At 37.4% G+C, this 15,044-nt stretch overlaps 1 protein-coding gene across 2 annotated transcripts; it reads left to right on the top strand.

Annotated features, from left to right (window-relative positions):
* On the top strand, positions 1–14,494 carry entpd3 (ectonucleoside triphosphate diphosphohydrolase 3). Of its 2 annotated transcripts, XM_015356859.2 has the most exons (10): positions 1–113; positions 3,143–3,289; positions 5,194–5,311; positions 6,423–6,582; positions 7,249–7,408; positions 8,292–8,519; positions 10,621–10,887; positions 11,129–11,239; positions 12,303–12,440; positions 13,519–14,494. In XM_015356859.2, the coding sequence occupies exons 2-10, from the start codon at positions 3,170–3,172 to the stop codon at positions 13,705–13,707; spliced, it is 1,491 nt and encodes a 496-aa protein (XP_015212345.2). In that variant the 5' UTR covers positions 1–113; positions 3,143–3,169; the 3' UTR covers positions 13,708–14,494. The 2 variants fall into 2 exon arrangements, with proteins under 2 accessions (XP_015212345.2, XP_015212346.2); XM_015356860.2 differs by lacking the exon at positions 1–113 and having other exon boundaries at positions 2,931–3,289.
* The last annotated feature ends 550 nt before the right edge of the window (positions 14,495–15,044 follow it).

The following is a 15,044-nucleotide window of genomic DNA, read 5'->3' on the forward strand; positions in this document are numbered from 1 at the left end:
CCACGATCAGCTGAGCAGAGGCAGCCAGCCCAAGTAAATCACTGAGAACCTATATTTAGCAAAGGAAAGTAATGTGATTTTAAGAAGGATTTTAAGAAGGACCTTACAGAAAGGTAAGTGGACCATTAGGAATGTACTGTATACAACTACATTTCGGGATATAAGACATTTTATTTCTGTAGCATTATGCATAATGCGTGTTTTAAACTATATGGTGCTTAAGGTTCCTTTCTTGTAGACGTGATTTGCTAATCCTAATTTCTCTGTGAAGTAACTGAATAATTACGTTACATTTAGGGCATTGTATTACCAACTATCTATGCAGTAAATCTTACTTTGTCATTAGGCATATCTTCACCTAAATTACTTCAGTGGGGTTAATGGAGAAAACGAAATAATTTTATTTTTGATCCAAAATGCTGTGTGATTACTAACAATATAAGAAAAAGGAAAAGAAAATGTGTTCATATTCTCTGCATGTATAAACTTTTTATTTAAGCAGCTGAAAAGCACAAGGTGCATGAACCCTTTTAATACCTGAAGGTAATTGGTTCAATAACTGAAAAAAAAAATTGAAATGTTTTAATGTAATTTCCATTTTAGTATTTTGCATTTTAAACAATATAATCTGCTGGAGACTTTAGGAATAGATTTTTTTTACTTTGGCATAAAAAGTCAAATCAATATATGGGTCAAAATAGTGTTATTATTTTATTATATTGTCATATCAATGGTTATTTGAAAGTCTTATTAAAAATTGTATTTTATGTTTTCAGTATGAACAGGGAACCTGTTTCCAAAATTAAATAATTGTTTTATCTGCATTAAATCCTCACTGCTGGTGATGCAGAGTAATGTGATGGAGGCAAACTATCTTTGTCTACTTCTGGCAGAGATACAAACACAGCTGTGCTGGTTGTATATGGTTTCCTTTAAACTTAAAGAGGGTCCCCAACCTTCCATCACAGCCTTGTCCAGAGGCAGACTCTTTCAAGCATTTCTAAAAGATTACAATTCCCTGTGCCTTACCAGAATCCCGACTGGAACCCGGAGGGATGTTGGTTTATTTTATGTTATAATCTACATTGTATGATCAGGCTCCATCACTGTTTTTTTGCAGCTAATTGTTTTAATGTTTAGAACACCAAGAGAGCAAAGCAATGCATACAGGTACTGTAGAAATGTGTGCCAATCTGTGGCACTCTAAACAAATGCATCTCTGCCATAACCCCCTGGGGAAGAGGAGTAGCAATTTTTCTCTTTTTTGAAAGATCGCAGTAGTGTTCTTGCAAAAAAAGTTTCACACTACCTTGTATTGCTATTCGCTTTTTAAGAAGCTGTAATGAAAAGCTAAAATGACTATGAAACAATCAAGAAATAAAACTTAGTGCAAATAATGCTGCCTGCCATTTTACATCCATTTTCTACCTGAAAGAAAGGCGGTTTCTAAAAACAGATAATATTTGAAAAATCTTTAGATATGTCTGTCATACCAGCATAAGTAACCAGTGGTTCTTGCTTATTAGGGGGGAAAAATTATGGAACAAATCCATCAAAATAAAATCTATCAAAACTGACATACTAACAGTTTGAATACGCTAACTTAATCTAAAATATTCTGTCAATTGTCATTTGCATTTTAAACGAGTTAAAAGGACACATTTTAGAGTAAATGATGCATTTGAGTAAGGCATTGAGCCATGTAAGGCCTAATAGCAACTAAATGTTGACACATTCTAAAGTACTTAGGAAGTAGTGATCTCAGTCAAATGTATTTATTAAATAACACATTGCCGACCGACAGAAAGGAAGTCTCTTGAATTGAAGAAGTCTCTGATTAGAATTAAACAACTGAGAAATAAATTCATGTTGATTTTAAGAAACAGAAGTTTCATTTAGCAACAAAAATGGTCAAATGAGTAAAACTGTTTATGTCAAATTCTAAGTGCGTTAAAATGTGAAAAAGAGAGCAGACAATTATGAGGAGGCTTGTACTGTATGTGAAGACATGCAGAAGCTGACTATAAATCTGATTTGTGAGGTCTTACAGATTCCTGGCTGTTCCACCTCATTGCAAATATGTGTCTAGGTCTCTCCCGTTGAGTCTCATCTGCTATGACAGCACAGTAGATGATAGGTACCAGGAATTGTCTTTAATCTTGTTTGATCTGATATCTGTCAATTTTAAGTGAAGTATATAAAAATATCAATCTTAGTTGTGAGAAAATAGCAATTTAGATGGCGTTGTAAGGGGAGACAAACTTTTAAACAAATATTAAGAACCTACACAATACTGAGAACAGCAGTGAGTTCTTCACATGTTTTTGTGAAGCTATAAAGATATTTTAAGACATTATTGGAAGTAAAAATGTAGATACCTTTTTACATATGCATTTATATTTAATGTATATGCATACACTCACTGGTTTACAACCAGAATTGCACTTTAAAAATAGCTGAAGTAGAAACATAAGCTACAGAGTGAAAAATGAACTTTGTAAACAGCATTTAGAAAGCCCTTTTTCTAAATAAAGATGCATATTTACAATTCCGTTGTTTGTGAACTGTAACCCCCTCCCAAAATGATAGCATTCAGCAAAATGTACCTCGTCTCATCTGACTGTGGTAAACGTTTGCCGTTTTTGGAGGAGAAGTGAATCGGAGAGAACTTCATCTGTAATTATTGTATTTGCTGAGGTAAGCAGAGGTATACTTTATTGCTGACACATTGTTTTCTATTTTTACTGCAAACAAGATCCTCCCTGGAGTTCAAACACAAGTATTTGCTCATGTTATTTTCACCATGTATTCAAATTAGTCAGCTAAGGTGTGTGAAGGAAACACGGCGGTCATGGGATATCCTTCGCGAAATTGTCGCTTTTGTACCTTCTCCTAGTGGAAAACCGTCACAACCGTCACTGTATCACTGTGTTGGAAAAAAGATGGGTTAGAAACACATAACACATAGAATGTGTTAGAAAAACCCGCAAATGGGTTTAATAAAAAGAATGTAGTACGAATTCCAGCGCATGACTGTGAAATCCATCTTCCTTTAAGCTTTTATCACGAGAATGGGTATTTTTGTTTTGGTCGCCCTTCAGAGAGCAGCAGTGAAAAGCTTTTGCCCTTCTTGTGCCTTCAGTGCTGCTGGTCATTTCTGACACAGGAAATGGCTTCCAAGCTGGCTGCTGCTCTTGCTCTTCTTTTCCTTTTGACAAGCCTGACCGTCATCGTCACAGTGGCCATTATCCAGATTCATAAAACTCACTACTTGTCACCAGGAGATAAGGTAAGACTCTAAGGTATTAATAGCATGGTCTCATATTAAGTTGTTCAATTTCAGTATTCGACTTCAATTAAGTATGATGCAGCCAACTGGAAAATAAAGCAATTCCAACATGGTAGTTCAGTTACAATTTGGCTGTATAGGGCTGTGCTGGCCATTGCTTTGCACACTGAAGCCATAAAAACACCTGGACTTGGATAGTGATAAGTGAGATGACAAAAGAGTGGCATTTTATGAATTTTTATGTAATTAATATGATTTTATGGGAGGCAAGGTTGTAACATGAGGCACAGGATTAGTGATTGTCATTCCAATAGATTCTGTATAAAGAACAAATGCTTGTTTTCAGGATGCTGACTTCAAATGCAGAATATTTTAAATTTGATCAAATTTGAAATAGGGGTAGTGCAAATGTAGTTATAAGGAAAATAGTTTTAGAAAAGGCATAGGTGTGATTATACACTGAACAAAAGCACACACATGTGTAGAGTATACATACTTTCACTGCTTCAATCCACTATGTCCTCATCCTTAAACATTCAGATGATTTTCACACAATTTCCCACCTCATTGCTTCTCTCCTCTGTCTCTGACATGTGAATTTCTGACCCTGCTCTTGCTTGGTTCCCTCTTTCACCTCACACTTTTCTCTCTGGCTTTTGCTTCACGCCACAGCTTCTCCTCAACACACAGCTCTGAAGCAGCTTCTTTCTCCGTTTTCACCTGTTCTCGTTTCCCCTCGTGGATCCGCAGCCTGACCTGTCTCCCCTCCACTCAGCCATCCCTTCACAGACACTGTATCCCTCTGCCATCACTTGTCAAGCTCACTCACAGCACCGAAACCACAGCCTTTCTTTAATCTGATTTACTGTACATCTCTCCTTCTTTCTTTCCGTCTGCTGACGTCTCTGGAATCTATTACACAGCCTTCTTCCACTTCGGGCTACAGAGTAGGAGAGCCCTCTTTACACTGAGTTTTTTACAAGGACTTAACACAAAAGCCATTAAGGAGACAGACTGGCCTAGAACACTTACTCTAAATGTGAGGGCCTTGGAGACTAATTATAACTCATGTAGTGGTCTTTAAAAATGAAGAAAATGACTTCCTTTCCATTTCCAAAATCCCTTAAAACCATTAAAACCAATAAGCACAGGAAATGAAGAGCAAACCATAGCTGATGTGCAGCACTGTGACAAACAGACTACAAATGGGCTTAAAAACGCAAAGCAGCTCTAAAATGACTATTGCAACATGCACACCCATAAGTCAAGTGAGCATGTTTCCTCTTTGTAAGGGGAGAAGGACCTTTCAGTGCCGAAGTGATGCACTTAGGAGCCCTGTGGGATCCCACCCAACCCGTGAGCATATTACAATATGTTAGTGATATTAGGCTGCCAATGAGTTACAATAGACAAATAGGTAGGTACAGTAGGTAGGTATACAGCAGGTTAATTGTGTTTGGGATATCTACAGAGGGATGGCTTTAACATCTCTACCATTTAAAGATAAATCTACTATTTAAAGGAAGTATTGTTGGACTAACTTAAGTGTCCACTTAAGTGTATTAGAAAGGGCCTATGTAAAATGTGTGGAAGAATTAGTATTTGCTTTGTCAACCATCATGCCAGTAGCCTACACATGTTGAGGATTCACTAGGTATTAGTGAGGAATCCTTAGAAAAAAGGACATTGTGATTTATGTCTGAATTAAATTAAAATTTAAACCCTACCTACCTCATACAGGACATGGTAGTACAGTATATTTGCATCAGGTGAACACTAGATGTTATGGAAAACCATCACACAGACAAAGAGGATTCCTGTATTTTAATTGGTCTTTACCAGTGTGTAGCCAGGAAACAGCACATAAAGTTAAATAAATGATTGTTTTCCTTCTGTCCTCACAGTATGGAATTGTCCTTGATGCTGGATCCTCACGGACAACAGTGTATGTTTATAAGTGGCCTGCTGAAAAGGAGAACAATACCGGAGTTGTCAAACAGATTATGATTTGCAATATTGACGGTAAGAGTTTACTGTTTATACAGTACGTGAAGAATTGTGAACAGGAAAAAAAATTCACTGCGTACTTCACAAATTCAAAAATTAAGAAAATATAAAAAACTTTGATAAAAGATATTGTATAAACTCCTAGACGGAGGGAATGGGTGATTGTGACAGACCAATATATATATAGACGATGTGTATATACAGTATATGGTACCATGTGTAACCTAATGTGACATCTATGCCTGTACAAGATTAGTCAACAATAAATACCATGCATTTTCAAACTTTTAGACTTTATAAAAATTCAATGCAAAACATTTCAAGAAGTCAAATTAAAAATTTAAGGAACAATGTTCAACACATGTATTCTATTGGTATGAAGCAGGGTTTACATTCATAATTAAACTGATTTCTGCAAGAGAAATGTTTAACAAATCCATAATCGATGGAAGAAATTAGAAAGATCAATACTAAAACCCCACTAGTCCCTGTAGATCCCTATAACTGCAGTGCAGATACAGTTAATGTCTGTCTACAATATATTCTGTATTTGCTGACTTCTGTCTCAGTATTACAGAATGGAATCCATTGAGAAAAATATTTCAGTTTGGAGAAATACGCTGTAATGTTCTACTATGTTTACATGTAGGTATTCTGAGTAGTGTTTGAAATCTGCAATGAATGATTCCTTCATGTTAGCAATGGTTGAGAAGCCATGGCCTGTCATTACAAAACACTTCGGTGTTCCCAGGTGAAATGCAGTATAGCGTCTGAGGGACATGACAGCAGTGAGCAATGCAGAGAATTTCTCCAAACTCTGCTGTAGCTCTGTGATGAAGGACCAAATGGTAAAAGAAAACACAATAATCCAGTGGTTAGAAAAAGGTTTAAAGAAGACAGACAGCCATCTTTGTTCTTTCCCAAACTATCATGTTCTTGTAAGTGTGTAAGTTTCGAAACCTAATCATTTGCTATACTTAAGGAACATGTCAACAATAATAGATATAAACCTGGCTGATGCTTTCTGAAGCTTCAAGGTATAGTATTTGCTGAATATGCACTCCAGATCGCATTACTGGAGACGCATCTCACCTTCACTGCTGAAGATGGCACTCATACTTCTCAGGTCCCGGGATATCGAGTTTGGGTCTTAATGCAGAACAGGACCACAGGTCTTGGAGTTCAATGGAAGACTGCATGAACAAAACGCAGCAAAAAATACCACCTTCCCAGCATAACACCACACCCATCTTTCTGGGGGCAACCGCTGGGATGAGATTACTAAGGTAACCTACAGTAAGCATCATATAATTTGTACATAATTACTATACATAACGCCTTGTGACTTGTTTCTGAGCCTTTAAGAAGGTTTATACAGATCAGACAAATGAAAAAACAGCCTTGCAAAACTTTCAGCCATTTACGTACTTGCAACCTAGAATCAAACCTTGAAGCATTCATATGTGTTCTAACCCTTTCTTAAACTTTTTTATTCCATGCAAAATAAGCAATGTGGTTCTAGAATCATATATCACATTCATCAAGTGATAGTCTACCTTGTACAAGATCCAGCTGCCATATACAGTATGATTTGAATATGGATTATTTGAAGACTGAGCTTCATCGTGTCAAGTGTTATTAGCTGAAGAACTTCGAAAGCCTAGTTCCATTGCTAAGATCACTAAGGTTTTAATGGTACAGTATGTGTCACTATGGGACATCAAGATGGCTGCTTCTACAGTATGTAAGCGTTTCATAGGTCCACAACCTGCAGTTTTCGCATCTGAGTTTGGCAGGGTTAATGAATCGAGTCACCAGCAACACTGCACAAGACGGGAACTGTAGTGTTGCATTTGTTTCAGAAGTCTGTACTGTATGTCTTGCTGATTCTCAGCTAAGAAGATATTAAACCAACTGCAATTTACCAAAATGTTCCTCATTGAAATAACTAGGTCGAAGAATGCAACTGCTGCCAACGCAATCATGTCCGAAATGGAAAGGTACCTCCAGAGGCTCCCATTCCGCTTCCAGAATGCTTCTGTCATCTCTGGGGAAGAGGAGGGGCTCTACGGATGGATTACTGCCAACTATCTAATGGATAATTTCCTGGAGGTGCGTTGAAACTTGCCACTCTGGCTGTATTTAGGTAAGAATGTCAATGTTATCAGGTGAACGGTGCCACATGCAAAACGTTTTCCTTAAACAAATGCCCAAATACTAAAATAGTTGTCTTTGTCAACAATGAAAAGACACGTGCTATCATTTAATTTTACTTTACATACACACAATTAGCGTTATACAATGTCATTATACAAAGTCCCAGCCTGACACTCTCTTAGTTGCATGTTTGTAAACTTGAGAGGAGTTCCTCCTTAGTTGCCATCCAAAACATCTGATACAATTTTGTGAATATCATATTTAGAAAATAAAAGGGACCAGATGTGCGAAAACAATCTCTGGGATTAATGGCAAAGATAGAAACAAGCAATTGTAGTAATACTGCTGTCTCCAGTAAAGCCTTTTTCATTTTTTCTAGAATAGCAAAGGCAAAGTCAACAAATGCATCGTTTCTCTATTTTCTTTATTACGTTGCTGAGAATGAAATAATCATTTACCATGCAATAATAAAATAATGTACTCATATGTATCACGTTGAACAGAATCACTACAGTAAAGTGTCTCAGTAAAAATGCTGATCTGTCAGACTACAGCCTTACACAGCCCTGGTATTTATAGACTCATATTAGTAAGTGTCTGGGAGATGTATGGACACCTGTGGTGCTTTACTTGGAGCAAAGTGAGATCATGAGTTCATCCTCCTTTTCCCAACAACAGTCAACAGTCAAAGGAAGCTCAAAATGACACCTGGGCAAGGAGCTGCCGTTTAGCGTCTGTGGCTTGCTTTTCATTGCATCAGTGTTTGTTCGCTGTTCATCACAAGCTCTGTGTAAATTGGCACTTCTGTTCACAGGCTTCACCTCTTCTTATCTTGCAGAAAAACATTTGGAATGCATGGGTGCGCCCTCATGGAGCGAAGACCATTGGGTCTCTGGACTTAGGTGGGGCTTCTACCCAGATAGCTTTCAGCCCAGAAGAACCTGACAGCAGTGACAGATTCAGGAGAGTCACACTCTACGGCTACGAGTACAGTGTGTACACTCACAGTTACACGTGCTACGGAAGGAATGAAGCAGAGAGGCAAGTCCTAGCAGCTCTGGTACAGGTATATTCTTTTAAAAGATATCTGGATGATAAGTTTCTTATCTGCGAGTGTACAATTTAATGTACACAGCAGACTATAGCTAGTATTCTTTTTTACCTGTAATTCTTCACGCCACCATTGCCCGTTTCTGTCTGCTAACATTCAAGCAGATTTTTAACCCTCTTGTCTGCCATCCGCAACTCTGAATTCTCTTTTTGCATTTGCTCAAATGATTCTCTGCTGCTGTTGGCTGCCTAATGTGGTACAATTACCAATCCATTGCAGAGCCCCTTCGTTTGTAAGACTTCATTCTGCTCTTGATGATGTCCATCCTGTATATTCTAAAGCCTTTTGAATGTTAGGCTGGCTTATTTTCACTGCATATACAGTATGGTCATATTAAAGCTTTGTGAATCTATATCACAGATAAAAAATACAAATGTTCCCAATTGCACACCATCATTACAATGTATTGTGTGTGACAGTAGAGATGATGTATTGTTATGAATCCACACTTCTATGTTTTCCATATGTGTCATGTGGAGTGTGAAGCTTTTTTAAGAGCTCCATATTCATCCCAGGAATATCTAATTACCAACTGTCAGTGTTTACTCCCCTGGAAGGCTTTTAATACCTAATGGATGGGAATTGTGATTCTATTTGATCTATGATCTATCATGAAGTCGCCGCTTTGTGCATTAACAAAACACTGGCTTCACAAAATAAGACCGAAAATACATTAAGGGATTAAATTATTGACCTTCACAATCGCTATGAATTGATGTACAGTATTTGGCCGTCTCATCCTGTTTTTGTCTAATAAAGGCACATTATTTTCCCTGGAAATATCACTCAGCGAAATACACTTGTAACAGCGTTTATCAGTGGAATATTTATGTTTATTCCACCCAACCATCCATCCGTTCTCTAACCTTCAGCCAATTCAGGGTTGTTTTTTACTGAACTTCTGAAATGAAAGGAATTGTTTTTCTCTAAATTTGGAAGGAAGCGTAAACTGTAAATAATGCAAAGTGAATTTGATGAAGTGGTTTGAGAAAATATTTTTTAATTATTGTATGAGGTTCGGAGTTTGGAGGTTTGGAGCTACAAAATTATATGACATACAACCTCAGGCACAGTCATTATGAGCAAGATGTATTGCAATAATAAATGTGTTATGTCTGTCTACATAATGTCCATATTCTCTCTGTAATTTGAAAAAGAATGCATGAATGGAATCCACCCAGAAATAGTTTTGTATTTCAGTAGTTTAAGAGGTAGTACACCCCCAAAAAAGTGTTCTAGAAATATTCACATAAATGTCCTTTTTAAGAACGTACAGTAAGATGGGCTTTATGACCCATCTTACCCATTTGGTAACTTCTAACCAGTTTGTGGAAATTCATCATTTATGCCATGAATTTACTAGGATTTTGTTGGCAGAAGTGGGCAATCTGAAATCAGGAAATCTTAGACTAAATTATTGCATTTGTCTGTTTAGCATAGAACTTTCAAAAGAGTAATCAAAACTCATGGCTGTAACAGAAGGTTCATTCTAAAAACCTAAAGAAACGCTCAACAGCTTAAATGTTGCATTTCTACAGTATGTTTCAGTAAGCAATTAAACCTGACTTGCTCCTTTGCAGTCAATGCACAGTACAGTAAAGGAACAAGTAATAGGATTATTCCCTGCTGAAAAGAGAAGAGCGAAAACACAACGTTTCGGCTGTGGAGCCTTCTTCGGGTGTGAGAAAGACAGGGCAGAAAGCAAAGATTAAATAGCACAGGAGAACAAGAGCTGGGAGAGGGGAGAGGGGAGAGGCAGAGAGGCCACTCAGGTGGTGCGAAGTGGAGAGGGGTGACGTCAGAACCTGCATGCGAATAGAGAAGATCACACGAAATTTACTTTGTATAGTACAGTATGCTGACGCAGATCCCCACACGAACTTTTCGACACGTGAAAGCCTGTAAGGGTTTGAATACTTTTCAAAGCCACAGTAGATGATACATGAGGGTCTTTTAAACCACAATGTAACAAAATCTGGAATGGGGATGATTGCCATCGTCTTGTCAGACATGCAAACGATCTTTGTTGCAAGGATGTCTATGTTCTCTTCCCCAGACGTCTTCTGGCACCTCAGAAAACCCCTGTTACCCTCAAGACTACAGCGCTGTAATCCCTGAAGAATATATCTTTGGAAGTCAGTGTACAGCAGCAAAGAAGCCAGTCAATTACAATCCCAAGAAACATGTAACCTTCGTTGGAACAGGAGACCCAGCTCTGTGTAGAGAAACAGTGCTCTCTATATTCAATCTCTCCTCTTGTGAGGGGGAGGACCATTGCTCTTTCAACGGGGTCTACCAGCCGGCTCTTACTGGAATGTTTGTGGTAAGTTTTCAAACACTCAACAGCAATGTAAAAATATATATTTAAATTTCTGTTATGTTTAAAATACCTTTTGGTTCATCATATTTAACAAAGAATTTAGGTTAGCTAGCAAAGATAATGCAGTAATACAGCACAAATAATGTATACGTTATATTTTAAATGCGTTAAGCTTAACGATACATCTTGACACAAATTGTATACGAAGTTTATTGTGACCAAGCAATTCTGGGTGTTGTTTCAGGCATATGCTGGGTTCTATTACACAACTGGAGCTTTAAAATTAAAAGGTTATTTTTCTCTTGAAGACTTCAATTCAACCACATGGTCCTTCTGTTCAAGGAAGTGGAAAGACGTGAGTCCTTTTTTCAGTCATCAGCTCACACCCTAATTGTATAAGAGCAATTGTCCAAGCATTTTGAACCATTGATTTCCCACATTACATTAAAGAGGTATTCTAGTCAATGCCTGGTTTCACTAAGCACATTAATTAAAATGTGTTGCCTTTGTAGTTGCTTGGTGGCAAGACCCGGGTTCGAGCCCATGCAGTGAGGGACGAACTAGACTGGGAGCGGCGAGGGCACAAGCCCTAGAACCCGAATCCGTTACAATGAAAGGACAGGCAATGGAATGTGAGATATCAACTCGCAATTGTGAGATATCAACTCGCAATTGCAAGATACCACAGAGGTTTTTTTTAATTCCCTGGCGGAAACGGCCATGGTTTTTTTTTTAACTCCCTGGCGGAAATGGGCTTCCATACTTTTTTCTTTGTACAGCTGAAAGATTTGCAAAGAAAAATTAGAAAGCCGCTTTAAAAAAAGTGACATTGATTTCTCTGTGATATATGTAATTATCTGTGCATTTCTCATTTGCCACAATTGACACGTCTACAAAACAAGAACTGCATTTTCTTTCGTCCTTTTTAAATATACAGAGAGCGGTACACTGAGTTTATTTTGAAGCAACTACTTCTAAGAAGAAGGGTTTATTAGAGATGTTACACATTATGACGTGTTGTGCATATCTTAGTATAATGGGAAAAAGGGAACTTGCACATTAGCAGTCCAACCTGTGATGAGTCTGATAGACTCAAAGCATGGTTAAAGTATTGGAAATATATATATAATAAATCCTGTCATTGCTAATTATATCTCAGTAAATATAAAAGTAATTCATAATAATAACAACAAACATACAGTATATACACATCATTATGTACAATAATTAATTAAATGTGAATACATATGAACTCCAACACTTCCTGAACTTAAATGCAACTTCAGTTCTGGAGCTTTGTATAATGTTTGTCATGAGTGTTTTATGTGTAGTTCTTCAGCTGCACTACCCAAGCAAGCATCTTCCACACAAAGTACTGGTGTAAAACAGTGAGCATTTATTTTCATATCTGTTTGCAGCTCCAATCAAATTACTCAAGTGTGAAGGAGTCATACCTACGGTCTTACTGTTTCTCTGCAAACTACATCTACAATCTGCTGGTATATGGATATAAATTTAATTCGCATACCTGGGAGCAGATCAGATTTCAAAAAGAGGTAAGAGGCGTAAGGAAAAATCTGTAGTTTAAAATATTCAGCATATAAAAAATCTAAAGTATTTTACACTCTGCTGAAAAAGGTTGCATGTGGATATACATTGTTCTAGTCATTTACACAATTTTTACCATTTACATCTCTACTCTTGAAACAGAAATGACAATAGTGGAGAACACTGACGTTTGGACATTTTGTTTAATTCAGAATTTATATATTTAATTTTTAGAATTATTTTTATCCCCACCTGATTTGGAATTCGCCAGTGGTGTATTTTCCATGCCTTTTCTTGCAGCTACTAACGTAGTTCCTGCACACGGGAGAGAGAATGTGTGGGCAGACTCCTCCCACACCTTTGAGTGACATTGCCAAGACCCGTTCTTTCAACAATCAACAATTTACTAAACTAATATATTGCTGTCGCTGCAAGCATGTTAGACTAACTGCATTACTCAGGCACTACTCTCATCATAGCAGCACATGGAGGCATACATACACAGTTTTCCTTTTCTTTATATCTTTTATCTTTTAGAGTAACAGAATGACATGTGTCCTACAGTAGGTGTGTTTTATGTGGACCCTGTCTATGGTTTAAGTACCACAGAAAGTGACTTAATTAGATGATAATAAAATGTCAATATGCAAGACTGGAATCTTTATTATAGGTCTTAAATTTCATTCCATGTCACAGACATCCTTTCCATGGATCTGCTGTAGTGGCGTCACAGCCCACAGGTTAGGAACTGCTGACTAACATCGCTTTCCATCATTGGTCTCTTTCTGTGCTGTTCCCATTCCTAGGATGTTGGATAGGGACTGGACCTGCCTTTTATTCAAAATGCTCAGATTCTGCATGTGATTACAAGACATCACATGTTTTTTGAGAGCACAACATTCTGAGCTGTAACTGTTAACTTTATTCATAGCACATAGGTATATGTCCACTGTCTGTCCAGAAACAGTCGCATTCTCCAGCATTGGGCTATTTAAATACTTCCAACGGATTTGTTTTTTGAGAAATGTCTTTTGTTTTGCTCGATCGTACCATTACCCTGAATTTGTGTTCTTTGTTTCCTCGCAGGTAAACAATAGCAATATAGCCTGGTCTATGGGCTACATGCTGATTCTCTCAAACATGGTCCCTGCTGAAGCCCGGCTAGTCGTCCTGCCCTTGAGCAATTCAGTCTTTGCTGGGCTTCTCTTCATGTTCTCAGCTCTGGCCATCCTCAGCCTCATGTTCCTGATCATCTCTGTTGTGCGGTCGTGTTAATCCAGGAAGGTTGGGCACAGCTTCATTCGTACACAGTCTGCACGGCAGGAGGCGCCCAGAGCAGGCTGGCGATGAAGAAACCGTGCAATACAGAGACGTGACATCGCCGACAAACTGTCCAGAAGCAGAATGGTACAGGAGCAATGGAGGGTAACCTCAAGGTGCCAAACCCTTCCAAAGCTCAGCAAACTCAAAGAAGAAAACAATATTTAAAAACTACCAAATTTGTCGTAATGATTCATTTCTCCCTCATTTCCTGAAATCTTTTTTTTCTCTTCTACAATATCATTACAGAATTCGTCTGAGCCAAAATGTACAATATTGGTGATGTCAGTTGCTTTGTAAATTCACGCTAGTTTTTAAAGAGTGGAAAATTCAAGCACAGAAGATTTTTAGTTGTGTTTAGTTTTTTCATTCAATTATTCTGCATTCCCTTTAGCACACAAGGCACATACATACAATAAAGCCTTCTCATAAAGATCGAAACAGTCTTATGACTGTCGATTTTACCACACATGAAGGCTGAACTCTCCGTGAGAAAACACAGGAAGTGCCCAGTCATCTGATGGATGTATTCTTGCATGCTGTAAACCAGAATAATGGCGTTCACAGAAAAAAGCATGATATAAAAGATATGAATGATATTCTTTTAATGTATGTCTGATGTATTTCATCGAAAATAGTTAAATTTGGTAATCTTAGATTATGATTTTACAGCGCAGACAAGTAATGTCTATGAGGTGTTAATTTACTGCAGATGTATTTATATCCAGTATTAATAAAGGTCACTGCTAAAGGATTACCTAATATTACACTGATTTCTGATCGCAGTCCAAGTCAAACTGAAAAGCATGGTCTTAATGGAGCACAGGCCATGGAAGTTTATGTGTGCTTTCTTGACACAACACTTAAACTAAAAATGCCTAATCTCTATTGGATTTATATTGGATTCTAGTGAAAATTAAAAAAAACAGATGATAGGGAGAGCTTTCTTATTTAGACGTTTTAACAAATATTTAATTTCTCTGCAAACATTAAATTTGCTAAATCTATAAGCAAAGGACATCTTTTATATTTTCAAAATACAGAATATTATGGTTAACATTTATAACTAGAACCTTTGAAAAATGTGATTAACATCTATCACACCTCCAAGAATACATGTCCCACCAGACTATTAAGGGGTATAATGTATTAAACAAACTGGACAGCAGTGTTTTACATAGCCCAAGACAACTAACTTTTTAACATGAATTGCGTATCAGGAATCTGTATAGTAACTAAGGTTAATGTTTTAAATAAAATCACCACTGTCAGGTAAACATTTTAAGAACACT

This window comes from Lepisosteus oculatus, chromosome 10 (assembly GCF_040954835.1).
Source record: "Lepisosteus oculatus isolate fLepOcu1 chromosome 10, fLepOcu1.hap2, whole genome shotgun sequence".
In the NCBI taxonomy this organism is placed as follows: Eukaryota; Metazoa; Chordata; class Actinopteri; order Semionotiformes; family Lepisosteidae; genus Lepisosteus; species Lepisosteus oculatus.